This window comes from Pundamilia nyererei, unplaced genomic scaffold, assembly GCF_000239375.1.
Source record: "Pundamilia nyererei isolate P.nyererei 1_Seehausen unplaced genomic scaffold, PunNye1.0 scaffold00014, whole genome shotgun sequence".
NCBI classification, from domain to species: Eukaryota; Metazoa; Chordata; class Actinopteri; order Cichliformes; family Cichlidae; genus Pundamilia; species Pundamilia nyererei.
The window spans coordinates 6010815-6038483 of NW_005187415.1; the positions used below are offsets into that span (position 1 = coordinate 6010815).

A 27669-nucleotide genomic window follows, 5' to 3' on the forward strand; every position below is an offset into this window, starting at 1 on the left:
GAGACCTACCTTGGCACTTGTGCAGGTGAAACCAAAGGGAAGATATGCTTCACCATATTTTCTAGTCTTTGGCTTAGAATGAAGTTGGTTTGGCGAGCCCCACACTTTGGGAAGGTCTGCCTTAAGCCATTTTAATTATTCTTTTTTAACGTGGCAGTAGTTTAAGAGTGAAATAAAAAGGTTATATATTCTGTTGTGATTTCAATTTATCAGTCTGTTATAACATGGCATGATTAAAGTGGGAGTGGTTGTTCATTTTGGATGTGTTACATTTTTTAAAGACTAAACAAAGAGATGAAGGGATTGCACAGTTATTTATTGCAAGAACGTTTGTGAAAATGAATCAAAATGTGCTGTATCTGGGATCTCTTAAGATACTGAATAAAACCTAAAAAAGAAAGAACGAAAAATGAATGTCAGAGCATGACAGCAGAAAGACTCGCAACACTTTTCCTCTGAGCATGAGCTAAAAAGTTGGTCTTGGATGAAATATAGACACAAGAAGAGGAAATCCCTCAAGGTATCGGTCTGCTCAAGATTAAATGAGGCGGTTTTTCTTAAAAGTCCCAAAACAGCAATATTGCCCAATGCCTCACACGCTCACACACACACACAAAAAAAGAAACATATATCCAGCTCCCCTCAGGCTCATTAACTACCCTATATGTATACCTGGCTAATGACTTTCTCCTGACTAATGATGCACTTACACACACCTACATACACATACTGTGTTTGTAATGAATGATTAGCTTCTCTAGCTTGGTCAGGGGTGAGCAAAAGAGGTTCAACATCCTCCAGTGAACTTTAAACTACATGGTCCAACTCTGAGGACCAATGACACAAGAGTTGGAACTTGAACTGGTGTTGGAGGGAAGTGCTCACACTTATACACGCTAACCCTTGCACAGCACGATAGACATGTGACTCACACATGTACAGCTGCTCTCTTGGGGCAGTAAGGGTAAACACACACACAGACACAGACACAGACACAGACACACACACACACACACACACACACAGTGCTCCAGTGGTCACAAGACAAACTGTTTGTGCAAATGAACGCAAGTAGGCATGAATTTGCAAGTCCAGCAACAAAGTCCTAGATTTTTATCAAGCTGTTCACAGTTAAAGACCTTGAAGCAAGTTTTTTTCCTTCCTTGCTTCACTGGATAAAGAATGGAAGCTCTGAAAGCCTTACCAAGCTGGGAGATTTTTAAAAGCAGGGGATTTTATTTGCCTTCTTGCTGATATTTTCACAAACAATGCTGGTGGGTTTACTTCAAAATAGAAAACCCTCACTGGCCACTTTGTTCAAATACTCAATCAGCCAATCAAATGGCAGCAACTTAAGGCATTTAGGGAAACATTTAGGGAAACTTCGAAATTACATTGTTGGCATTTCAGAAACTGCTGATCAACTGGGATTTATTATCTCTAAGCTTTACAGAAATGGTCTAAAATAGATAAAAACATCCAGTGAACTGAAGTTTCTGTGACAAAATGCCTTATCGATGTCAGAGGTCAGAGAAAAATGGCTACAACCAAAGTATGCAGAAGAAAAGATTCACATCACGGATGTGCAGCCACTGTGATGCTTTCGTGTCAACATGGACCAAAATCTCTGAGCAATGTTTCCAGCATCTGGTTGAATCTGTGTAACAAAGAGTTAAAGTGGATCTGAAGGAAAAAGGAGGCCCAACCTGGCACCGGCAAGGTATAACCAATATACTAACTGGTGACTGTAAGTGCTAATTTGTTCCCCACAATGTTCGAGGGTTTAATGAATAATGACTAAGAAGGATGCTAGAATTACTTAATGACTGTGATTGTGGATGACAGGTACAAGAAAAGGAAGTAAAAAGTGATGTTACATTAACCTGAGATGGATAAAAGTTTAATAAAAAATTTTTTAAAAAACACCCTGACGAAGTGAGGATGTTTGAAGACGTCATTCGTCTGTTGGCATTTTCCTTTTACGTTGTTGTGTGTACGTGACTGAAAACAAATTCCTTAGCCGTGTCTCATTCAGCGCTGTGTGTACTACATGTGTTATGAGAGTTTGTCATTATTTGTTATCTTAGGATAAACAGCTTTTTTTTAAAAAAAACAAAAAACAAAACAGAGGACATAATGTTGACTGAGTTTATTGGGTTCTGCGGATATTTTTGTTCCTATGTGGGATATTTTCTTATTCCTACTCAAATTATTTTCCATTATCTCCATTATGAAAAACTTTAAACTGGACTGGACTCATGTAACAGATATTACCACCTTAAATTCTTCAACATCTTAATTACTTTCAGTAAATTAAATGACCTGTAAAAAGACCCATAATTTGACTTTAATGATGTTGTGTTTTTAGCCCTTACAGGCATCTTTCATGACAATCTCTAACTTTTATGTTATTTCTAAAACAGTTATGAGCACCAAATTCCCTATAACACATAGTTCATGCAAAGATAGCAGGCTGATGACTTTGGGATGTGAAACTATTGTTTCAAAATTCGGCTCTGCAACAGAGGGGTGTGACCAGGAAAGCACTCAAATGCCAGAATCCCACAGGGACAAGTTCAAAACTATCAGAAAAACAGACACGTGTAAATTTTTCTGAACAGGAGATCATCTCCCTACCATAAAATCAAATGTAAATCAAACATATGAAATATATAGGTCACACTGACAAAGAAAAAAAAAAAAGTTCCAGTTTCACGGAAAACAGGAAGTGTAATACCACCCCCAAAACCAAACCGCACATGCACAAACAACACATCTGAGAGAAGCTAACACCTGAGCAAAACACTTAAAAATTCAAATGTGGCCTGTGGGGTGTTAACACAGCGGGTCCCTGCTGACTGGGGCAGGGAGCCCCGATGCTGTCTCAGGTGTCTGTGTTCTGTTACAGCGGGTAAAAAGGCCAAACACAAGCAGACACACAAATACTATTGTGTTTCAGCTCAGTGTCCCACTGCTGATCGTCTTTCACAGCGAACAATAGAACAGCAGCTCCGACTGTATACACACACGTTCAGTCTGAAAAAGGACAAATGGTGCCTCTGAGGGTGAGTGTCTGGCACATTTGTGTGATAGGTTACCTTCATATGGTGCTAAACACACTGATTTTTGGTAACATTTGCTTTCCTTCCACGAAGACAACTCTATATAGTACTAACAGGCTTATTTCAGGAGCTGTGAGTTTTGGCCTTATTCACTATCCACATTGCTTGAGATTTTAGAGAGGAACCAAAAGTGAACATCAGGCAGTCCCTGAGGCAACCTCATCAAAATGCACTGCTAATTACTACACCCCAGAATGACTCATCATTGAGTCTGAGCAGCCTAGAAGGTGGTGAGGGTGTCAATAATAAGTTGAGGTTGGAAAAGCTGAGGAGGAGGTTCGTGATGAAAACGTGCAAAATTTAATTCTCCAGCAACTCTTTCTAAGCTGCTCAGGTATAGCAGCAGACTGCATTTGAAGTTTTATACGCACAGCTTTGTCAAACTGTTAATGGCATAGATTGTGCTTTTTGTACTGGATATGCTTTATGTAAAATACTTCACAACTTTTCTGTCTCCAGGAAACTTCCCACTGAGAAGAGTGTTAATGTGTTACTTCAACTCATGTTTTATGTACTGCGCTTTATTTATTTTATTTTTAATGGTTTAATGTTAAATGATTAAAGGATAATTCCCTAACAAAAGCACACTCGCAGAACTAACAAAGTAGGTCCAAAATGTTCCTGAACAGTTATTGGCATTTCTAACTTTATAATGCTCATTAATAAAGAAAAGCCTCGCAGCCTTTTTATGTTAAATTAAATATGCCGTTCAATAAACTCCAAAGGACACAAACTGAGGCCAGACTATGACCAAGTGATTAACCCTCAGTGCCAATTACTGTTTTTAATCGATGTGTGTGGTGTGTGTGCTTCAAATCTACTTTGTATTTATCTACACAAGAGCACCCAGCGAGTTTGCACTTTGCTAATAAACTGATATAAAATATAAAAGAAAATTGACATTCCTTTCTTTAATTAAACTTAAAAAAAATCCTCCAGCTCATGTTTTTTTATTTTATTATTATTAGGTCAACAGACTGGTCAGCATCAGTTACACTATATTATACTTTCCTGTTAACAACACCTGTTTATTTATGAACTTGAGGGTGTGTGTTTTAGTGGGATACTTTTACAGTGTAACCAGCTGACCCACATCACGCCTCACTGCTCTGAACCAACCACAGCAAATTGTGTGTGTGCGTGTGATACTTACCCCACTGTGCGAGGGGCACTCTGCGGTGCTGAGGTGACTGGTTGAAGAACCTGAGGTGGGCAAGTCTGCTTTCTCCCGTGGACTCATGGGACCTGTAGGCGTAGACTCTGTGGTGTGTTGTGCTATGAGATATGAAGTTCTATGTCGCAACACAAATGTTGGGCCCTCGGCCCCACTCTTCTCTCCTCCGTCCAGCTTGAAGTGCTGGACTGGCCTCCAACGAAGACTGAGGTGAACTCAGCGGGCAGCGGACAGACTCGCAGATGTTGATGAAATCTGGTTGGTGAGATGGGTGACCAACCAGGAATCCACTGAGAAGGCGGGCAGGACTGCCACTTGACTTGAAGGAGACTACATTTTTTCAGGAAGACAAAGAACCAAACAGGAAAAACCAAAGTTATTTGTTTATTCTCAAATTTAAATACATAGTCATAACATGTGATCAAAACAAATCTACTTCACAACTGTTAAAATGTCCAGGATCTTTCAAAAGAAACTATTTTTTTCTAAGTGGGGTTTCATTTATTCAAACATAAAATACATTTTGGTGTATTAGAAGGCCAGAAATAACAGCAAAATATATGAACTTGTGCTACAAAGAGTACCACAGATTCTTTGGCAAACTAAATCTGGACCAATGATTATGTGACAAACTCCAAAGGACCATTTTAAGCAGAAAAAACCCTGAAACCACAAGTTTATAACATTAACCTAATACAATCATTCACAATAACAGTCTCCAAGTAACTGAAAAACAGAATGCAATAAGAAACAAAATATATATCATAAAATAAATACATGATTCTGCACACCCCCGTAACAGCCAGTGCATTAGTGAGGCTTCGTGTTTGGTTTTTGGCTTGGCCGCCCAGACTAAAAATAAATTCAGTGGCAGCATGGCCTGAAAAGGTCACACGTTTGTGTTCTCCTGACACACAAAGTGTCCTGCAGAAATATCACCACAGCCAAACAGCTACCATTGATTACTGCATTCTCTGTCACTTCAAAAAAAAGTTGCTCATGGCATCGAGGCCTTAAACTACTGCACCTACAAACACTCAAAGCCAGCTAGGCGCTGCCAAATAGCTGTCATGTTGAGTTGCTTAGCGACAAGAAGTGTCAAGGACAGAGACAAGTGTTTCACACACAGGAAAAAGACACGGAGGTTCAGAACTTACAATCAATTTCCTTTATCGTTCACAAAATACGTCACTATTTCTCAGAACAGTTCTTCGTTGGATTTTACAGGCAAATATATCACGTTGTTTAAGTTAGATAAACAGTGTGGGCAGCAAGGTTGAACAATTCAATCGCAATGCAAAGAGACATTCATAATGTAGCTAATGAACAAAATTCATAAGGTAGCCTCACAATATCAACAGCAGTACAGCATGCTCATATTTGTATGTTTATACTGTCTGCAGCATGTTTTTAAACATTCACTGAAGCTTTAATGCTCTGTACATAATGAGAAATACACCTACACACACATATCGGCATACTGTTTATTCACTGTGCCTCTCCAGCACACACACATTTGCTCCAGAGAGGCCAAGTTAATGTGAGTACGCCCTCGAGCATTGGACCACTTCATTTAAACCATCTCTCTGTGCTACCAAACAAGCATTAGGGGATTCTGTACACTCAAGGGTAAAAGAGGAACACAAAGCATGTGCGTACAAACACGAACCACTTAACGTACCATTTGTAATAGGGTGATGCAAGTATGTATGTAAAGCAATTGTTACATACTCCCATAAGTGTGGCGGCGAAGGGTAAAAAGAAAGCAAACAAGAAAGGAAAAAACTATCCAAAGCTAAGAACAAAGAAAATCCTTAGAGCCGCAGGAAAAATGCTGAGCGTCAAACCCTGTGACATTGACCAGCACGCTCTATTATACGCAGAGAAGATGATGGCGACTATTTGAGCTGAACTGAGATGACTGGCCAGTGGGCAAGTTCCCAAATCGAAGCACTTCTACATCTAAAGACTGTCCAATCAATCTCTCCCCCTTTCCTTTCAGCTTCTCCCCAATCGACCATTTACGAAAATTACACTCTTTCCCACTCTAGTTGCGCTGTTATTTTCTGTCATGATGAAAAGTTAGATTTCATGGAGGGTCCCTATTAGCTAGAAAAAAAGGGGAATAAAGTATTCTTGAAGGGTATTTTGGCAGCTATAATAGTGGATTCCCAGGACAATAGTCTTGTGGTCTGATTGCTACACAGGCGCAAACAGCTCTCCAGATGATTCAAGTCGCAGACAAGTTTTGTTCTGTGTGGTTGTGACAAAAACAACAATATTATGAGAATAACCACAAAGTTATACATGTAAATAACACCAAAAACACCAAAAAACACCAAAAAATAGATGTGAAAAAGCATTACAGTGTAACAAAATAGAAAATAGGAAGGAAAGGTCTTTAGCCTTATGCTGATCAAATACAATAATTATGAGGAAGTTTTGGTGCGTTTGTTTTTTGAGACTGGGATGTTTACATGATTGTAAGTCAAATATATTGTGATTTATGCTCAGAAAGTCTTTAATCTTTCCCCTGGTTAGTCAAATAACTTAAACAACTAGTAAATTACCCCTGACAAACACCACACATGCTATTAAAACAACTCGAAGTAAACATTATAAAGCATGTGTCACGATATAAAGCTTTACAAAGTTGAGTCTTTTCACTTGTCTGTGTCCAGCTGCCTGGGAAGTCAAAGTCAAAACACAATGATTGGCACTACTTAAAGGGAAAGACACAAGCGCCACAGTTCTGACCCCATACTGAGATAAAAAGGCACGCTATCAGGGAACATGAGATAAAAAGAGAGAGAAAAAATTATCATTTTTAGACACCAAACCAAATGGGGCTTCCCAGGGTCTGAGCCAAAGCCCAAAGAGGTTTCATTTCTGAGAGACCAGCTGACACACAATGTCTGTCGACAGGATGTGAAATGACTCACCATCAAGATGCTTCATGCTGGGTAAATCTATGATCACAATTTTCTTGGCTCATAAAAGGCTTGTGAATGTCATGTACACGCTTATTGTTCCCTATTAACGTCCTGCTGTGACGTCCAATAATTTTCCACACTCATCACCTATGAAACAAACCAATAACACAGACAACTTTACCATCTGCTCTGTTCTTCTGCTAATTATAGCCACTCACTAAATGCCATCTACCTGACCCTGAGTGGTACTCGGGGAGAGACAGAGGGCTGGACAAAAAGGAGCCTGAAGGAGCCGGGTGGATGACCCGCTGGAACTAACTGGAATTAACTGACGCTCCCACTCAAAATCTCTCCTGGTGAGCCCCTGAGTAATGCTTCCCTTTACTGAAAATAAACTCCTAGTGCTTTTCAACTATGTCCTAAAAAGAATTGAAAAAAAATACAACAGCGCAAGCAATCCAGAATGCATGCAGTCAGCAATATTTTAAAATAGAAAGCAATCCATATTTTGAAATATTGGGTGCACCTCCTTTCATGTGCATGAGCTTAAGCTTTATTGAAATTTTCTGGGGGACTGTTTAGTTTTCATTTTAGGAAGTTGCACAGTATTTTGCACCATATATGGAAAGAAAAACAATCAAACGAAAAAAACCCACCTCACTAAACCTTAATATCAGTTTAAAAAAGATAAATAATAATAATCGCTAAAAATGTATTGATATCACAACAACCTTGAGGTCACATTATTACACATTACTTTAATGATGGACACTATTGAGCTTTTAATATTGATGCTATTGATCCGACTCAAAGGTCAAGATCCACAGTACAAGGAGTGCATGTATCCACTTCATGCAGGCTGTGATAGCATGCTATGAGCACGCATGTTTAAAGATTACATTGATGATGTCACTCAGCTCCAGTCTTCAGTTTGAAAGAATGAAAACAAGTTTAAAAGCGCTTACCAGCCTTGAAAATGAAAGAAAACAAGTTGCGGGGAAAGGATGAGGTGTACATATTTTTGTTAAAACCACTACATCGAAGATTAAAAAAAAAAAAAAAAAAAAAAACCTCCACAGCTCTGACTTACTGCTTAAGAGTGTTTATTTTTAGTATATCATCACCGAGCACATCTTATCTGCACCGCCTCCCGCTGCATGTTCTGTCTGATGTACTAAATCCAAAGGCACCAATTTAAAATCACTTTACAAAACAGCAGACAGAAGGCTGGTTGGTTTGCTTTTATCCAGAAGTAAAGTGTTCAGATTGTCACACAGAGTTCACTGTGCCCTCCAAATCAGTATCACTTGCTTCACATTGTGCAGTTTTGCAAGTCATTGCATTCGCTCACTAAACTCTCAAAATCTTCTCCATCTTATAGATAATATTTTAGAACAATAGCTGGATATTTTTGGCAATAAATATAAAGACTGATAAGACGTGTGTGTCAGGGGTATGAAGCCACAAGCAGTAGTTCGTCAGGAATATAGAAGAGGCTTCAAAAATCCAAGAAATCAATCCAGGACACTAACATAAACTCGGATAAAAGTGGGGAAAGAAAGCCACCGAGGAAAGAAAGACAATAAGAACAACTGAAGGCTGAGCGGAAACATCAATGCGGATTGATTTGCTCTCGATTTCTTTATTCCTCCTGAAAGAAAACTAGGAGTGGTGAACATCTGGCAGCTGCAGAAAGTGGAAGTATAGCGGGGAAAAAAGCCAAAAAGCAGAATTACCCATTTCTGCTTCTTAAAACGTGCACTGACAACGATTTTAGGTCGACAGGACGATCGCTCATGATGGCTGTGACCATTTTTGCTCTAAATCACAGCTGCCACAATTATCATATGTAAAAATAAAGCTGGAAAATATTATAAAAATAATATCTCATCATGATAAATAGATACAAAACAGATCAAATGGCTCATGCTTAAAATTTCTGTTTTTTACTCCTATTTGGAACTGTGCTGTTAAATTTCATTTAAACACATGAATCCAAATAGTTCTACTGAGGTTATATTAACCATGTCTTATATTTCCATCACGGAAAGATAGTTTCACAATAATGACCGTTATCATTTTATTGCCGAGCAATATGTACAAATGACCTGTAATAGTGTGGTGGGTGCCTTAATGTCTCTCCAGATAGCCGAGGGGAAAAAAATGTGAGGACCTTCATTATAGGTGAAAGCAGTGGACAGAAGCAAGTGAAAACCTCACTTCTGCAAAATAAAGCAGACAGAGAGAATAGAGAGACGCAAGAAATAAATGTGAGTGAAGGGCAGAAAGTATGACTCATTAAACTCATCCTTTGCAGCATCATCTGCTTGGCAGACAGGCAACTATGCCTGTGGACTGCATCAGTGTGTGGGTGTTTGTGTAATGACACACAGTTGTAGGTCATAGACTAGTGCAAATTAAACAGAGTTTGCTTTACTTTGATTTAGTGAAAAGCAAATGTAGGACAAAGGTCAGCATAGTACAAGTAGTGTTGCTCTTCCTGCTGCAGAAATTAAAAAAAAAACAAAACTGTGTTCAAACATAGAGACGGATAACCGTTTCAAATTCCAGAGAGAGACCAGGAAAAGATGTCTTTTGTCCTGCTCCCCCTTTGGTGCAAAAATGTTCTCTTGTATTGACTGATTATGAGTTTATATATTATTATTGGTTCTGTTATTATTAAAATAATTTACAGATTCAATATTTGTGTGTCTGCGGTACTCTTGTGTTACTGGTTGTTACTGGTACTTAGTAGTGCTTTACCTTGCAAATTTTGGGGGAGATAATACATATTCACTTAAGATGCTGTAAAAAAAAAAAAAAAAAAAAGTAACCAACTAAAATCTAAAAATCATGATAAACCAATATCTAACCACTGCCTGGGTTGGGTGTCAGTGGGTAACATACTGTAGGACGGAGGATAATAGCAGCAAAAGGTAAGCAGTCTAAAGGTTTTTCTACCAGTTGACATGACTGAAGAGCTCTAATGCATGACGCATCCTCCATTGGCCTCCTTCACTTTGGCTACGTTCACACTACAGGTCTTAATGCTCAATTCTGATTTTTTGATCAAATCTGATTTTTTTTGTCTGCTTGTTCACACTACAAATAAAATGTAACAGCAAACACGCTCTAGTGTGAACCCTCAAAGCGGCCTGTATGCACAAAAAAAGACGTCACACACAACGCGCTCTGTTTAGACCCAGACCAAACAATGTTTGACTGATGGCCCTTAATATAAAGACTTGTTTCGGACTTTACGTTTCCCAATTTTGCTTTAAGCTATAAAGTTATTTTGTTATTTACATATGGCCTAATAATTATCCTTATTGCTTTTTTAGAGAGGAGCAGTGCTTCAAAGGATAGTTGCAGATTTCTGTCAGAATCTGCAGATTATACAGTACAAATAAAATGTTCACGTTTCTCCAATGCTGTCTTCCCAAAAGTTTCACTAACATCTACGCTGGATGGCCAGGAAGCGTTCACGATGTATTCTCAGGCGCTTCTCCGGCGCTGATAATTGGCGTCTGTCTTGTGTCAGTGATGTAAAAGACGGATTTAATGCGACATGACCATTCAAACAGCGGTCGCTTTCTAAAACATCATACGAAAGTGACCCAGATCGGATTTGAAAATATCGGATTTGTGCCGTTCACACTGTCAGACCATGATCGGATTGGGTCGCATAGGGTCAAAAAAGTCAGATTTGATGCGCTTTCGCCTGCAGTGTGAACGTAGCCTTTGTCACTGTGGTACAGCAGCTGTTGTGAATCTTTTATTGCACCTACTGTAACATAAGGTGTTTTCATCAAATCGATTAATATTATTTTACTTGTGTGTGTCTCTTGTGTGTGACTCACAGTGAAACTGAGAGGAAAAGGAGGAACCAGCTTGACTGGGAGGGACAGCAATACAATGGCTTGCAAAAACTAGAGCAAATAATTGTGGTAAATATATATATATTTTTTTAACTTGGCAATCTTTAAGTCAAGCCTATGTCGAACATATTTTTGCACTGTTTTTCCTATTTACTATTCTTTTTCCTTCTAAATTGAGATGGGATAATGTCTGAAGTCTGATTCTCAGAGTGTTCTGTAAAAGAAGACACTCAAACCTAGTTTAATGGTGTTGTATTGCAACCGGAAAACTTTAATAACTGCGTCCCTGCTTTATCTCTACAGGTACTGACTGTTAAGTTGTTAATGTTGTCAGAAGGAAGTACATGTTAAAGGAACAAAAGTCAAGCTGCTCGAGTCACTTTTTAGTCACCTTCTGGACTGCTACTTAATCAACATAACACATTTTTTAACCAAAGCAATAACACACATTTAGCATGACACAGGCCCAAAGCAGGGATCATCGAAGTAAAATAATCTACCCAATGTTGCTTGATATCCAGCCTGGGCATGACAATCAATTTTTTCATGACCAAACAGGTTGCACAAGTTTGTCTGTCTTATGTCAAGCAGAACAGGTTTACACAGATCTGAATTTTCTCCCTTCTTGTAAATATACACATAATATAGAAGTTTTAACACAAAATAAAGGTGAAACAAATAAGTACACTTATTGAGCATCTAAACTTGCCAAGTCTATATCAAAGTACATTAGCAGACTTTCTTAATGTAAAAATAGCCAATGAACAGAAAGTAGGTCACAGTATGTTTACATAAGGACTGTTATTTAATACCGCCATTTAGATCTTCTATGTCAGCTTTTTTTATAAACAAAAAACAAAAAACCAACTGATTTAAATGGAGATTAAAACAGACACTGGCCTCTGATATGTGTAAGCTCTTTTTAAATTGACATAAATTTAAGAGCCACAAACTTGTTGCATAAGATAAAAACTGTGCAACAACACACTTTGTTCAGTGACATTTCAACAACGTCATAAACTTTACTACAGACCTGCTGTCATGTTTTGTCAGATTTTGGCTATCTCCTTTCACTATGCATATATTAGTACCAGTCAAAACAAACAAAAACAAAAAAATCTTTGCCTCGGAAAGGCAGGGAATTGTGAGATAACAGTGAATGCAGTTAGGTTTATGTGGGAGTATTTTAATTAGTGCAGGAATTTTCCATTGTTGGTGAAGACTCTTGTCTCATTAAACTGTCAATATCTTAAGCCCCTGACCTTGTTTATGCAGACACTGAGAAAAATGGTTTTGACGTCAATACCTTACATCTATTTTTTGCTTTCTGTGCACCTTTGGTTCTGTTCCTACAAAGCAATTATTCTTGTGCATTTATCAGCTATGTTTGAGAAAGTTAAACTTAGGTAAGGTCCTACGCAGTTTTACGCTGTCCTCAAAACTGCATTCACCTAATTGTGCTTTATAACATGTGCATGTTCCTACACGCATCGAACAAGCCACTCTTTGTATGTGTAGCTGCCTCGTAGTGATTTAAACCTGATGTTTAGAGACCACATGGCTGCCTTTACTGTTCTCGGGGACTATATGGCTCCCCTGAGACATCCTTTAAATTTAACAAACCTATACACACCCTCCCACACTCTTTATCCACACACCTAAAGTTAAGAGATTGGATAGAGTGAATAAGCGTTTGCTTTTACCTACTTGCAGCTTCACACGGGTGGGGTCAGCTTCTGGAGTAAATTAGCACACGTCAGACTACTTGACAGCCAGTTTAGCATGTTTTTCTACATCAAACACAATCCCAGTTTTAGAGCTTTTGTTCTAAAACAGTTGCTGAGCGTGTCTTTACTGGTGACCTGACAAGTCCTGATGAAACAGTGACTTTCTGATGCTGGAGTCTTATGATGGAAAGCTAAACAAAGGCAACCAGTGTGATGTAATCTACACACACACACACACACACACACTTTTGTTCTCAGCTTTGCAGCACACACACAGTACAGTTCCCTCCCATGCTTGACAGACATGGTTGTAGGTGAATATGCCGCGCCAGTTTTTGCTCAAATAGTGACCTCCCCCCAAAAAGATATTATATATTAAAGATATTGTAAAATGACATTTACTGAGGACAGCATGTACAAAAACATTTTCACTAACCAATAATGCATTGACCTGATTACCAAAGGAGAACCCTGTGGTCAGACCAGTAAACACAGAGTTGTGCTATAAACTGGTGGGTCGAGGCACCAGACGCCATGCTGGTTTTATTGTAATACTCTTAATATCCTTCAAATGATGCAGTCTAAAGGGGAAATCTTCTCTATAGCTGAAGAGCTCATCACCTGTGATTTGTGTGGAAGTAATTCAATACGCTGAAAGGGTTTGGAGCACGTGCTCCAGATGGAGAAAATAACATGAAACAGCCACATGGTTCTGCCGGTTACTTTGAGTCGCAGACTGGTGATGAAGGCTAAAATATCGAACATGATACAGAAAAATCACTTAACAAACTGTCCTTGAAATTACATAAACATCTCAAGGCCCAAAGTAAACAATACTGAGACCACATCCTGAGCAAATTACTAGTGGAGGCAAAATATTAGAAGATGAAGCTTTTAGTCTCTAACTGGAACCAAAGAAAAAAAGCCCATAACCCATCAACCACGTGACCACATCAAGGTCACTGTGCTGCTGGCTCTGCTGGAGAAACAGCACAACCAAATGTTTTCAGACACTAGGTGGTAATCTAAAAGTAGGTCAAATGAACAGAAATGAGACCTGAAAATGAAAGAGGGAACCTAAAGCCACTAAACACAAACTTGTTATTCTGTGTCATGTGGAGCAGACTGGATAAAACACAAGTTTACTTTTTGTTTTCTAAGGATTACAGCAAGATATTTTAATGGGGAGTCAAGCAATAAAGTTGACTGATTAGCTCAGGTTATGTTTTTTTGTAATTAAAAATCTTTTTCAGATTCTGCAACACGTGTTCTTTACACAAGGCATATGCATGAAGATAACTAAAGGTTTTAAAAATAATAGTTAAACAGTTAAAATGACCACTGCTGATTTCTTTCAGACCACTTGCCATGTTATCCAATGAAATGTCAGAAAAACTTGTTTTTTGGGGGGTTTTGTGACTCACAGACAATACCACAAATACAGATATGAGAGACTAGAAGGAGTACACTTTTAGCACTGCTAATCAACTGATTCTTTGCTAATTTACTTTCTGTTGATCTACTAATCAATTAATTGTTTTGGTTATACACGATTGAACTTTACGACTGAAATTAGTTTTACTGCAAATCTAGTGACTCATCTGCTAGTCTTCAAAGTACAAACTCACACACATGCAGACACATTTTAACATAGTTTACACTGTTTAGAGTACAAGCTGGGAGTATTGTGTGTCTCTCCAGGCCTATTTAGGCAACAGCATTTGAACAAACCATTTTAAACAAAGGCCTGAGTTGTTTTGCTTTGTTTGGCACACAACAACACAAACAGAGACAAACACACACACACCCTTGTTGTGCATGAAATAGAAAAAAAGGACTAAAGAGAAGGGAAATATAAGAGAAAGAGAGAGCAGCTACTCTGTGTTATGATCAATCAACTTAGCAATGACAGATCTCTACTATTCTTAGAAGCTATGTTTAGCTGCTCTTCTGCCTGGCACGCTGTCAAAGGCTGACTTCATTATACATTAAGTTCTCCAGAGAGTTGAACTTCCTGGAGAAATATGACGTATTGCTCAATAACCATGTCTAGCTGGTGTGGTACAAACATAACCTACGCAACAGATTCAGTTTTTCTATAACAGCAAATCAATATCCTCCAACAGGAAATTACTACAAAAACTTATGGCGTGGTCCTGTGAGAACCCTGCTCTATGCACAACTTGACTTTTCTACAGGGCATGGACTTTATGTAAAACCCAATGCATGCATCTGCTTTGCATCCTTGTATGGATTTTCAAATAGAAGACACGTACAGGTACTTGAGAATTGAAGTAGGTAGTGTGGGTGTATGTAATTCTGTTTACAGGCAACGGTTTTAAGGTTCTTTCTGGTGCTGTTAAGGTCAACAAAAGCTAAACTTGAACTTGGAAATAATGACAGAGCAAAGTAAGGGCGGGGCCCTACTGGAAAGACAAGAATAAAAGAAATTCAAACATAAAGAAATGCATAAAATATCAAATAAAATAAAAAAAAGATGCTCCATGAAATATCCATAAGCTAATCTCAATTTAGGGCAGAGCTGGAAGTGTTTCTGTGCATATAAAGTTTGGATTCAGGACAAATGTGTTATAAGCTACCCCAGCCAATAAAAAATGTATGAGATGACTTCATGTTTTGTGGCAAACCGAACTGTTAAAATACTGAAATGGGATGGGCATTCATATAATATTCAGCTAAAAGGAAATATTAGGTAGCATAACAATCCAAAGAGTACATACACAAGGGTGGGAAATTAGTGAAAGAACACAACTAAGTGCCCTCATAGGGTGTTCAGCGAAAAAAAAAAAAAAAGTGTCTTTGTGCTGTTTCTACAAGTTTCCATACAACTTCTAAAGGGATGTCCAGAAGATATTCTTCTATAGATTGTGTTGTACAAGATGCAAAGTCCAAGATCTCCCACAGGTTTTATTGAGATTGAGATCTCCTGACTTACAATTTGCTAATAAGGGTCAGCACCAGGGCTGATGGATTGAGTGGGCAACAAACTTTAACACGGGGTACTGGTATGCTCAATTTATATTTTTTTGGAAGTTTTAAGTGAGATCATTCTTTAAAAACAATCTCACAAGCTGATGATGGACTTTTTTTAGTTCCAAAGAGGTATACATAAGGCATCATGGGCCAATGTGCTCCAAAATCAGCATTTTCCTCATCTCTGATTGGTGCAAATGCTCTTAACTAATATTAACCCAATAATTAACACAGGTTTGGTTGTTACTACAATAACCTGTAGGCATTCAAGACTATTATTATCAAATATCATAATTTACTTACAGTTGTAAATGTACAGAAAATTTAGCTGAGGAAGTACAGTGACCATTTTGAACCGGCCTTCAGTGTTGTCTCCTGGTGATGAGTGTCATAATGTAACAATCATATTTCCATAAAGTTAAGTATTTTTTAATGAATGTTAGCAGATAAGATGAATCAACTATTCCTCACACATGAAAGAAATGACTATAGCTTTCTGAAAAAAAAAGTTACAGGTCACACTGACTTACACAAAATCACCTCTTTTAGGATTGTTAACAGGAGCTCAGCTTACACCTTTTTTTTTTTTAAAAAATAAAAAAAAATAGGAACACAATTTGTTTATGAAATAACATGAATGTTTTGAGCTAAAGAATCAGAAAAAAAATGTGATGCCATTTCCAGGCAGTTTATCAGATTTAACAAGTCATCAATGACTAACAAAGGAAGAAGGTGGAAAGCACAGTATGCATTTAAGATGAACAAAACTGACTCTACAAAAGACTGTCAAGTGATTAAATGAATCAGCCTAAACAGCAGCTTCCCGCTTCTTTTATTTTAGATGACAAGCTTCGAATACACTGAAGAGCCACTCAGAGTAAACTCACAGTACCCGGAGTCAACACAACACGGGAGCAAGCAAGACAAAGAAACCTAAAACTCTAGCTGCACTACGTTTTTGTTGACAGCGACAATTCGTTTACTTTTACTACAAGACATACACCAAGGGGCGTTTTTATTTGTATAACATTACGTTGACGAAAAAATATTTCTTACGTTTGACACGAGCTGTAATAAGAAGCAGACTGCTGCTCAGCGACAGGCAGCGATGATGGTTTGTTTACACCGAGCTAGCGGGCTGGCTAGTCCGCTAACAAGAGCTGACACCTCCGAAAGAACCCAGATAACTCTTTAAGAAAGCTTCTTTTTCTTTTGACAGCCTCCCAGAGCCACCTATCTACCTCCAAATATGCCAAATATGCTCTCACAAGAATAAAAATGACTTGGAAAAAGAAAGCAAAGCTGTGCTTTCTAGCTGGCTAGCAGACTATGCCGTTGTTTTGACAGCCCAGAATTAGCTGAATAGCAAAGCTGCTAGCTGGCAGGTTACATTCAGGGTGGCGCTAACGTTACGCCAGGAAAGTCCGACAAGAAATAAAACAGCTCTAAACAAGACAGAACAACAACAATAAGAATTAACAGAAACAAATGAGAATTGTAGTACTCACCTGCTCCGGATGACCTGGTCTGTCCGTAGTCTGGCTATAGATACTACAGCTGAGGGAGAGTTGTGGTGGGTACTCTGCTCTGCTCTCTCCACTATAAGCAGCTTCTCACAGTCTCTGGACTAGACTGGACCCAGAAACGACGGGAGGCAGGCATTCACTGAGTGACGCCGCTCGCATGAGCTTGCATGAGCCAATCACATCGCACTTTATGAAAACTCACCAATCAGAGACTATCAGGAACAGAAAGGTACATTCCATAAACGAAGAAGCGTTTTTGTAGTTTTTATTCATAGGCCGAGTTTATAATCGTAAATGATCAAGAATTAAATCACATTATAACCATATTCCGCACTTGAGACGAATATATGTTATAGTTAGATTTATATAATGTGAGCTAGGTATCTGTGCACTACAGTGTTCTTCAATGCCCTAAACCAGCAGTTCATCTTTGCCAAAACTTGTTTGGCAAGCAGCTGCTATATGGAAATTGAGCAATCACCTGCCAAATCACATTAGCTAAACAATCCAGTGTTCGTGTATTTGGTCTGCAACTAATCATTAATTAAAATATTGATTAAGCTATCAAGTATTTTTGAGACATCATTTTGTTTATTTTATGAAAGTGTCAGTCTCTGATCTAAAACAAGTACTCAGAAGCTGTTTAAAGTCAGAGAGAGTCAATATGACTTAAGGGGAACAGATTTCTTTTTTTTTAAAAAAACAAGATAAGGACAAATATATATATAAAGCAGAGATGTGTTTCTGTTAGAGGAGTTAACCTGTGGAATAGTTATGACAGTGATTTAAAAAGGTGTAGTTCATTTTCCTTGTTTAAAAACATGTTTAAAAATAGAGAAATATATAAATCAAGAATGAAAAGAGCAAAAATAATAATACTGAAACTCTTGATGGTTTTGCTTTGATGTAGTTACTTATCTAAGGTGGAAAGTTTTTTTCTTTTCTTTTGTTTGTTTGTTTGTTTTTGCTTTGTTTTGCTTTATTCTTTGCTTCGAGCCCTGTGTACAGGAGCTGCATGCAAAAGATCTTTTGTTAAAAGGGTTGGCGTAATAAGCAAATGCTTCAGCCAATACCTTTTGATTAGCCTTGTCTCGTGCTTAATTGCTTTGTGGTAATCTTTATTCTGTATTCACTGAGATATTTGAATGCTAATCAATAAATCAATAAATCAAATCAAACAAAAACATGTTTACATGCGAGTTTCTTTGGTTTGCTTTTGCAGATTATAGGACTTAAACAGTGTATTACTGATCACAGTTGCTAACTACAGGCAAATTGTTATGTTGATATACCAATAAACTATTCAGTTATTGGTTGTCTCTTCTGTTACGCCAACTCTCTGCATCTCCAGCATCCATGAATCTTCTCTGTGCTCTTTTTCTTTCTTTTTTTTGCCTGTAAGCTTCATATTCAACATCCTTTGTCCAGTATATCCACTATCCTCCTCTGCACATCTCCAAACCATCTAAGCCATGCCCCTCTAACTATGCCTCCAAAATGCTCAACCCAAGCTGTTCCTCTGGTATACTCTTTTCTAACCTTGTCCTTCCTGGTCACGTGCGATGAAAATTGAAATTGAACATTGAACTGCTTAAGCAAGTTCACAGTACCATTTCAATTCAGTTTAGTTCAGGTTTATTTAAATTGCGCTGAATCACAACAGCAGTCACCTCAAGGCGCTTTTTACGATTAGGTAAAGACCCTACAACAATCCAACAACCTCCTGAGAGCAAGCACTTCACAAAGCTAGCATTTAACAGGAAAAAACCTAAAGCAGAACCAGGCTCAGAGGTTCTGCTGGAACCACGTGTTTAACAACAGATATTGTCTTACTTTTAAGAAATCGTATTTGGAAGGAGTGACTTGACTCTGAAAACACTAAAATCTTATATCCACTGCTGCGCTGAAACAGATAATCTCTGTGGCAGGCAATGCATGACGTTACCTCAGAACTTTGACCTGATTATATCTGTGTTCTTCTGTTGCAATTGGGATATCTTATCACTAAAGTTTTATCTTCTTTGAATTAGTGCATTGGATTGACTCTATATAGATTACAAAGAGACAGATAAAACGAGGATGCTGCGTGTTACAAAAATAAGTACAGTTAAATCAAAAAAAATTTGAGAAAAGAATTGGATTCATTTGAAAAACAAAGAAGTTGGTAATATTGACAGGATCTCATATAACTTGTAAATTATAATTTTATATATCTTTACCGAGGTTTTAGAACTTTTGCTGTTCATAAAAAATGTTTTCAAGCAAATCAGTTTATCTCAGCGACCATCACAGATTTCATATCTTTTCACAAAGGTTTCTTGTTTACTTTGCGGTGTAACTGATGTTTCTTCAAATGTCAAGGACTTAGAGCGCATGAGTACATAATGTGATTTTAACCTTGTGTACTGATACCAAAACGGATAATTTTTCTCTTTTTAAAAGCACATGACAAAGTGTGCTCAGTTTCTCTGCTGGGAAATACAGCAGACAAACTACACAATGGAATTAGTTTTCAGCGTCGCACTTTAAATGTTTACGTGCAAAAATAAAGCTTGGGAACTGACATTTTTCTTCCAAATGCTTGATTAGGAAATGATCTAAACATTTGCTTATAAAACACCTTTCCAGCTCCACAGCTCTCTAATGAACTCACAGTCGTGTGGTCATGCAGGTTTGCATAACCTTGATTACTGTTGCACCAGGTTCTCGTTGCTAATCCAGCATTTAAAGCTTTTTTTTGTTGTTGCTCTGTGTTATTTTGGAGTTTGTGGCCATTTGAATGATCTGTTGGTTCTATAACAAGTGGGGAAACACAGAAGACTTGCCTGCTTTATTAAAGTCAGGAAGATGGTTTTATTTGGCTAAATAATGAAATCATAATGATTAAATGTTTCATGAACATTTGAGCATTTACAAGTCTAATCTGTGCACAGTAAACTTGATTGTGTAAAAGTAGAAAATTAAGAAATGCCGGGGAGAAACTGACTTGATTTCTCTCAAATAAGTCATTGTTTACCTCACATTATAAGTAACTTTCCATTAGTTATCAGTGCAGAATTTAATAGGCGTGCGTTACAGTGTTTCTTCAACTGTTGCTGGGATCCAGGTATCCACAACATGACACAACACACCTGTACACACCTAAACCAGATTCACACCTGTGTTTTCTTCTTTGCTAAGGTAAGTGTCACTCAGAGTCATTTTCTTTTGGATCACACTGCCAACTACGGTTAAAATGGTTAAAAATTATCTTGAAGAGAACAGCATATTAAAATTGCAAATTGGGTGACTGTTAGTGATAGAAAAGTTGATCTGTAATTAAGAATAAACTCATCTCCACAGGTTCAAATAAAGCAATAGAAAGGTTTTTTTTAGCAAGCTTCCCCCCCATGGTCACTTGCACGTGTCCTCGCAGGGTTTACAGAAGAATAGAACACCTGATGTAACACCCACCAAACCTGTTAAGGTTACCGCACCTCTCATTCTCTCCTTCACAGGCCAGGGCAAGTTTTAATTACTAACTAACGTAGCTTTCAGTTAAGCAAAGTTGCCAAGCCAGACAAGAAGACTATGCATTGCTAATTGTTTTGTTCCTTAGGTGTAGCTTGCTAGATCTGAATACTGAGTCTGTTTTGGCATAACACTTGAAAAGGCCCTGAATAATTAACAAGACTGGCTTAACTTGATGTTAGTATATTCTCGTGACGCCTGGTTGCTTTATGTTTGGCGTCACTCTTCATTAATAAACATGTTGGTTTCTTACATCTTTCCTCATCGTGCAGTGTTTTTTTTAACCTGAATAGGCATTTTGTGCAATTACAAACCATGCGATAAACGTCAATAAGGATGAAAGAAGTTGTTGCTGTATTGATGTGGGAACTGACCATACATGGTTTTTCCACATCTACAGAAGATTAGATGTTCTGGTTCATTGGGACTCAGTGATCCATTCTGCTGCGGCCAAATCTTACAGAAAGCATATGGTTGAATGAGCTTATGGATAAGTGTCTGAGCATCTTTGGTTAACTTGGTCTTTGAGCTACGAAAAAGACACAAACAGAGCAGCCGACTCAGAATCAGGCTTTTGAGTTACTGTGCGCATGTGTGTGTGTCTGAAAAAGTGGGGTTGTGTCTCTCCTTCAGTTCAGCTAATCCAGATCAGAGCGTTTGCATATAGATCTCTTTAACCACAACAGCTGCTGGATAATCTATAAACACCACGTGTGACATCCCCATGTGTAGTTTGCTTCTGGCATAATGTACAGCCTCAGTAAAATGATGAAAAGCAGCTTTTTGTTGATGCTAAATACAGTAACTAAAATAAAATGCAGTTGAATACCAATGACATTATAACACTTTATCACCGTGACTCACTATGGTTTGTACAAAGAACAACAGGTTCTGCATATTTAAACGCATCAGATTTGTTGTAGTTCACAGCTATTTGCTGTTATTTTTTCTCCCATAATGGAGGATTTCAGCCTCTTAGGTTGCTTTTCGCTGGACATGGGACAAGCAACCAGAGCTTCCAACTCCTTCTCAAACATGTGGGGAGGACAGGTTGTACAGGAAATGAGCTCATTGCTCAATGTCAGAACACCTCTGAGAAAGGAAACAAATGTTATGATGTTATGATAAATTGTGTGAGTCATTGTCACAGTAATGTAGTCCAAGTGCATAAGGAAGAAAATATGCCGTTAAACTGGTTAGGCTAAACAACTAACAAGCTGGCAGTCAGACGCCAAGAGGTCTTCCTGGAGCCGGGTCTCATTAATGGTGTTCCTGACCGGTTTGCAAACATTTTCTGGTCATCTTTAAGTCAGACAGTTTGGCATCCATACTCTTCTGAACTATTTTGGTAAACATAACCAGTAATATTCTCACGGGATGAGAAGGCCTCATCAAAGAAAGGAAGAATTACTCACTGTTGGTTGTTTGTTTCAGAGAGTTCAACTTAGCAGCATCACAACAGCAGATGGCTGTCAGGTAAAAAGGATTAGACAGACCATCAGGTTACACTTTCACTCTTCTAATCTCCATTAAATGCACACATATGCCGATGTGCCACAACATTAAAACCACCTGCCTAAAACGGTGGGTTCGGATGTCCCCTTGTGTCCAGTGCTGAGATACTGAGAGCAGCCCTGCTGCTTCCTGTGGTCCCCTAAGGATTTGCCTTGTTTAATTACACACCAATGATTTTTTTATGTGATTAGGATCTGCAGAGCTTTGGTGCTGCCTCGTTTTGTAGTTTTGTCTGGCTGAAGAAGGCCAATTCTGCCATGGAGCTTTTTTTAATATTGTGGCTGATAGGTATGCATTTGTAGATACACAACCAACACGTGCACACTGAAATGATCATACTACCTAACCAGCAAGTGCAGATTGCCTACAAAAGTAGGTGAGGAGGATTACAGAGGGACAGCGCTGTAGGTCGGTCATGGTGCTCTGGTCAGTAGTCTAATCCAATTACTCGTGAGAAGCTAAAAGTAATGGGATTGCTAGTAAGGTCACCGTACAGACCTGCTTAACCGTGACTGTGCACTTGACATTCAGCTTTGGGCAAATTCTGCTGGGATATTTTACAGTTGCAGATACATGATGAAGCCATCCTGCTGGTTCCATAAAGAGGCTGTGGGAGAATCCAGCCTTGATGATTTAGATATAAAAGAGCAGAAGAAGAGTCCAGGACTGGACAAGCTGTTTGGCCATCTGATGGGATCAAAGGTCTCAAGGAGAAGTGAGAAAGTTAAGAAAACTGAATGATTAATAAGTGTAAGCTACTAATAAATCAGATCCTTAAGGTCATTTATGAATATACATCATATTTTATATTTTTATATTGGAAAAAAACCAATACATCCACATAAAAACAATGGACGTGAGAACATTCATGTCTTTAGGCTACTGTAACACTGATATGATCAAGAAAGAGTAATTTAAGGTTCATTTAAATGTAAATGTGCAGATTAAGTCGAGATTAAATGTCTTGTTGTCCCTAATAAAGTTCTGCCTGTACCTGAGAAAACAGCCACCCCGATGACAAAGACGTGTCTGTGCTTATTATGTTGATGGGGAAGACAGGGCCCGGATAAAAACTTTCCTGGAAGAACTGCAGCAGACTTAAAACACAGAAAACCTCATTTTTCCAAAGAGTAGTTTATCAAAAGAATACACAGTAATGCTCATGTATAAAAACATAGAAAACAGGAGAATCAAAAACAATAATAAAATATACTTTCTGTTCTCATCTACTATTTGTTATTTTTGTTAAAAGTAATAAACCTTAAGTCCTCTCTGTTTTTGCACGTTCATGAGTTTCCACGGCGCGCTCCATCCTCGCCTGCTCACTCTGTCCTCTTCGTGCCAACTGCATCTAACATCTGTATCACAACTGAGCCAATAGAAACAGGCTAAAAATCACGCTACGACAGGACTGCTAAGTCGACACCACGGGGGCTGTTTGCTGCTCTTATCGAGTTGCGCTACAACGCGAGATGAAGATGTCCACTCACAGCGAACGTGTCTCTCAGTGTGGCTTCATTAAGGCAGGTACAGCACATTAATCTCACTAATGGAGGTTTCGCTCACTTTGCTGTCACGTGAAGGTCACGGAGCCGGACGGCCGATGTGAGCTGCTTGTTTAAACAGCCGTGGTGTCAGGATGGCTTCAACCACCAAGCCTCATTAACCTGCATAGTCACACTTGTCAGGTCACGGGTGCAGGATTACTGCTTTGATGATACAAGGAACAGCAGCAACTACACCCTCTGCTGCTACTTGTACAAAACAGGTGGTGCATTTAGTCTTTTGAAGAGTTTTTTTCCCTGAACCTCACTGTGTTGTGAAACAGAAACAGATGCAGCTTGTGCGCGCATTTGTGTATTCCTACTTTTCATTTATTCATCTTTTTGATTAATTTCCTACCTTATTTACACCACCAATCGGAACTTTTCTGCATTTCTGCCGTGCATGATAACACATCTCTTAAATCTCAGAATCTCTCTCGCAGGGTTAAAAGGTCAGACAACAAACAATGGTGACACAAGTGATCACTTTTCCCAAAGCATCAATAGATTTCTCTGAAGGGTGGGGTCCAAACTGTGTCCTGGGTTTATTTATTTATTCTCTTTAAATAGCAATCAAGAGTTGTGTATTTATTCATTATTTAATTATATATTTATTTTTTCATCTCACACCAGTCACATCTCCTCTCACAGATCATCCTCAGTATCATTCATTGTCCATCAGCTTTACTTGTTTCCTTTATGATTGTGATCAGGACTCCAAAGACGACAGCAGAAAGCGATGACAGAGGGTGGGGGGAAATAAAAATCCGAGGTGTCTTTTGCCCTACCTTTCCATCCATTGATGTGTTATCTACTTCCAAAAAATATGCTGCACAGGTGCTATGCAGTTTTTATTTATTTATTTTTTGCTTTTTGCTTGGCTTGATGTGAAATGGTGGGAGATGAGGACATTTGTCAGAAATCTGATTTTTGTGCGTCTAATCCTGAACAAAACTCTCGAAACATCACCGTCCCGTCACCTCCGGCGCCCTTAGTCGTCACCGCCGCCTCCTCCAAATCCTGAAGTGCGCTATTTACACACAAACTGATCCACGAGCGTCGTGCAGCGTTTGCACTTGACGTAGCAGCACCAGTGGAACTTGCAGTGGCAGCGCTCGTGCTTGTAGGTCTTAAACTGGTCGTAACCTCTGCCGCAGCACATCAGCTCGCAGCCGTCCATGCCCTCCGAGGTTTTGTTGCAGAGTCGGCCCTGGGTGCCCAACGATCCTGTGGTCTCATTGCGGAGGCAATAATCCGGGCTGGGGTCGATGTAGACCATGTCCTGAGTGGTGGGTGGGTTGAAGCGCTTGTCTAGAAGCTCCAGCTTTCCCTGGTGGATCAAGGACAGAATTAGCAGAGGCAATACTTCAAATGGTTCCTGAGGGAGGAGACAGAGACATGAATGGATTTAGTACCTTGCGTCCGACCCGCATGGCTGCTGCGCTGTCGTATTTCTCTTTCAGGAACTCTCCAACATGTCTGAAGTCGGCCAGCTGGAGCCAACAGGTCTTCAAACTGCAGGAACCTGAAACTCCATGACACTTACAGGCCACATTAGCCAGGTTGTAAACCGCCTGTTGGAGTAATAGAAAAAAGATATAAATGTTAAATAATCAAAATGTATACAGAGATCAAAAACCCCCAAAACTCCACATTAGTTTTTACACAATAAATTTTCACTACAGACACAGATGTAGACTTTATTTAATCCCACATGGGGGAAATTCACAAAGCACAGGAAGAAAAAGTGAATAAAGAGATATTAGTAAAAAGAAAAATAGTCTACATACTACATACTACAGTCTACTAAAGGTTACTAAAGTAAAATACACTAAGATAAGTGCAGTGGGAGGGATTACTATGCACAAGCTGAAGCAAAATAACCCATGTTTCTCTTTCCTTCTAATACCTGTCATTGTGATGCTTCAGTCTCACCTCCAGGTCAGCAGCTTTAGCTCCAGCTCTGTGGTGCAGATTTACAATCGATTTGCTGCTAAGCTGCTGCCATCTAGTGGTAAAAATCTGTAACTGCTCAGCTCTCATCATTACAGCGAGCACATAGTGACAGGGGAACATAAAAAAGCCTCACGGAGCTGCTACACTGTTGGAACGGCCAATTAAAAGACCCCAAAACATAAAGAAGAGATGAGTTGTGCAAACGTTGCTGCACACACACACACACACACACACACACACACTGCAACGTTTTCTCCAAAACTGGCTTTGTGGAGGCAAAATTATTTGTTTATTTAAGAAACCTCTGTTTCTTAAATAAAGGTGGGCTATACAATGAACGCAGAGTGAAACAGATAAACAGGAGGGAAAATGGAAAGCAAAGAAAATGAATTTTTTCTCCATATGTGCTGTTCTTCGACGCTGCTGTCAACATGACCCCACCAAAGTAAAACAAACAGCTGACTTGGAATAAAAGGCCCGCTAACTGGAGGAAATGTTCCTCTATTGTAAGTAGTCTTTCCCACATAGTTCCCATAGAAAAAACTATCCCTTGAAAATAATTGGAACATGACAATTATTGATTTAAACACATGAACAAGCTTTTTTTTCCTCCTTAAGATAAAACAGCTCCTACTTTACAGCATTTGGCCTTGTTAGAAAAACAGGAACAGGAAATCTAAGATTTATTGTCCTCACAGCAGTGGGCTTTAGGGGGAGCCCTTCACCCCTGCAGCTTTACCAGGTCAATTAAACCGCAATATAAACAAACCAAACAACCCACACCCACACCCCAAGCATAGACACACAAACAAGTACAAATTGTTCTTGGTATTGTGCAAGCACCTACAACCACTTAAACAAACTCCAGCGCATCTCCACGCAATTCTTGCCGAATCGAGTTCTTCTGACTCCCGATTTCCCCCGATTCACCCTCAGACAAACGAAACCCATCACTCTGTCTCCTCACACTGCCTGATCTCAATTACCTTCTCACCTCTGTTAACCCCGGCGTCCCAAACAGCCTCCCCAGCGACCCCCACCTTCCACCCCTGTTCCCTCTCCTCTACTTTACTGCCCAGCAGGCATAGCACTCGGCACCCTCCAATCCCATGAACCGACCTCAGTGACCCCCCGTCAGTCGGGGAACAGGGGACAGTGTCATTTTGTGGAAGGCTAAAATGATTTTTGGTGATTCTCTCTTTGATACGTTCTTAAGTTTAACTTAAACTGAAAGAACAGAAGAAATAGAAAGGCCATATAATACAACCTTTCAGAAATGTGTTGTAGCTTCAGAAGAATGGGACTCTGAGAATTAAGAAAAACTTTCAGATATAAGTTTAAAGGAGGAAATTCTCATGTTTTATGACTCCTTGCCAATTTTACGAGCCTTTGTTTTCACTGAGACTCCCGACTGTGTGGTTTATGACATGTTTACAGCGACAGTAACATTTCACGTAACAAGAATGGGGAGGCCATTACTATGTTTTTCTGTGCTAATCTTCCCAATTAACATTTCTTCACAGCCAGTGCTTAATTTTGTGACTTTGTTTCATTTCCTTCATTACTCTGAACATCATTGTTTGATGTATAGAGCTTTTCATTACATACTACTACCTGCCAATAGCCTCATGTTGCTCAAACCAAACCATGCATGTGTGTGTCCAGCATCACACTGAGCTATTTGGTAGGTCATGCCTGCTGGGCACAGTGACACTGGACCTGATGAACACACACACACACACACACACACACACACACACACACACACACACACACACACACACACACAC

The 27669-nt window shown here is 39.0% G+C and overlaps 2 protein-coding genes across 6 annotated transcripts in view; both read right to left on the minus strand.

Moving 5' to 3' along the window:
• Positions 1 to 17522, minus strand: part of adipor2 (adiponectin receptor 2) — a 27530-nt gene extending 10008 nt beyond the window's left edge. The window contains exons 1-2 of the mRNA XM_005725290.2: positions 17337 to 17522; positions 4276 to 4626 (exon numbers count right to left, since the gene is read on the minus strand). Coding sequence (XP_005725347.1) covers positions 4276 to 4362 — 87 coding nt within the window. The 5' untranslated portion in view covers positions 4363 to 4626; positions 17337 to 17522. The remainder of the gene's footprint in view (positions 1 to 4275; positions 4627 to 17336) is intronic.
• Positions 17523 to 23663: 6141 nt separating this feature from the next.
• Positions 23664 to 27669, minus strand: part of wnt5b (wingless-type MMTV integration site family, member 5b) — an 86634-nt gene continuing 82628 nt past the window's right edge. For all 5 annotated transcript variants that reach the window (XM_005725295.1, XM_013908821.1, XM_005725294.1 and 2 more), the window contains 2 exons: positions 25339 to 25497; positions 23664 to 25253 (listed from right to left, as the gene is read on the minus strand). In XM_005725295.1, coding sequence (XP_005725352.1) covers positions 24954 to 25253; positions 25339 to 25497 — 459 coding nt within the window. In that variant the 3' untranslated portion in view covers positions 23664 to 24953. The remainder of the gene's footprint in view (positions 25254 to 25338; positions 25498 to 27669) is intronic.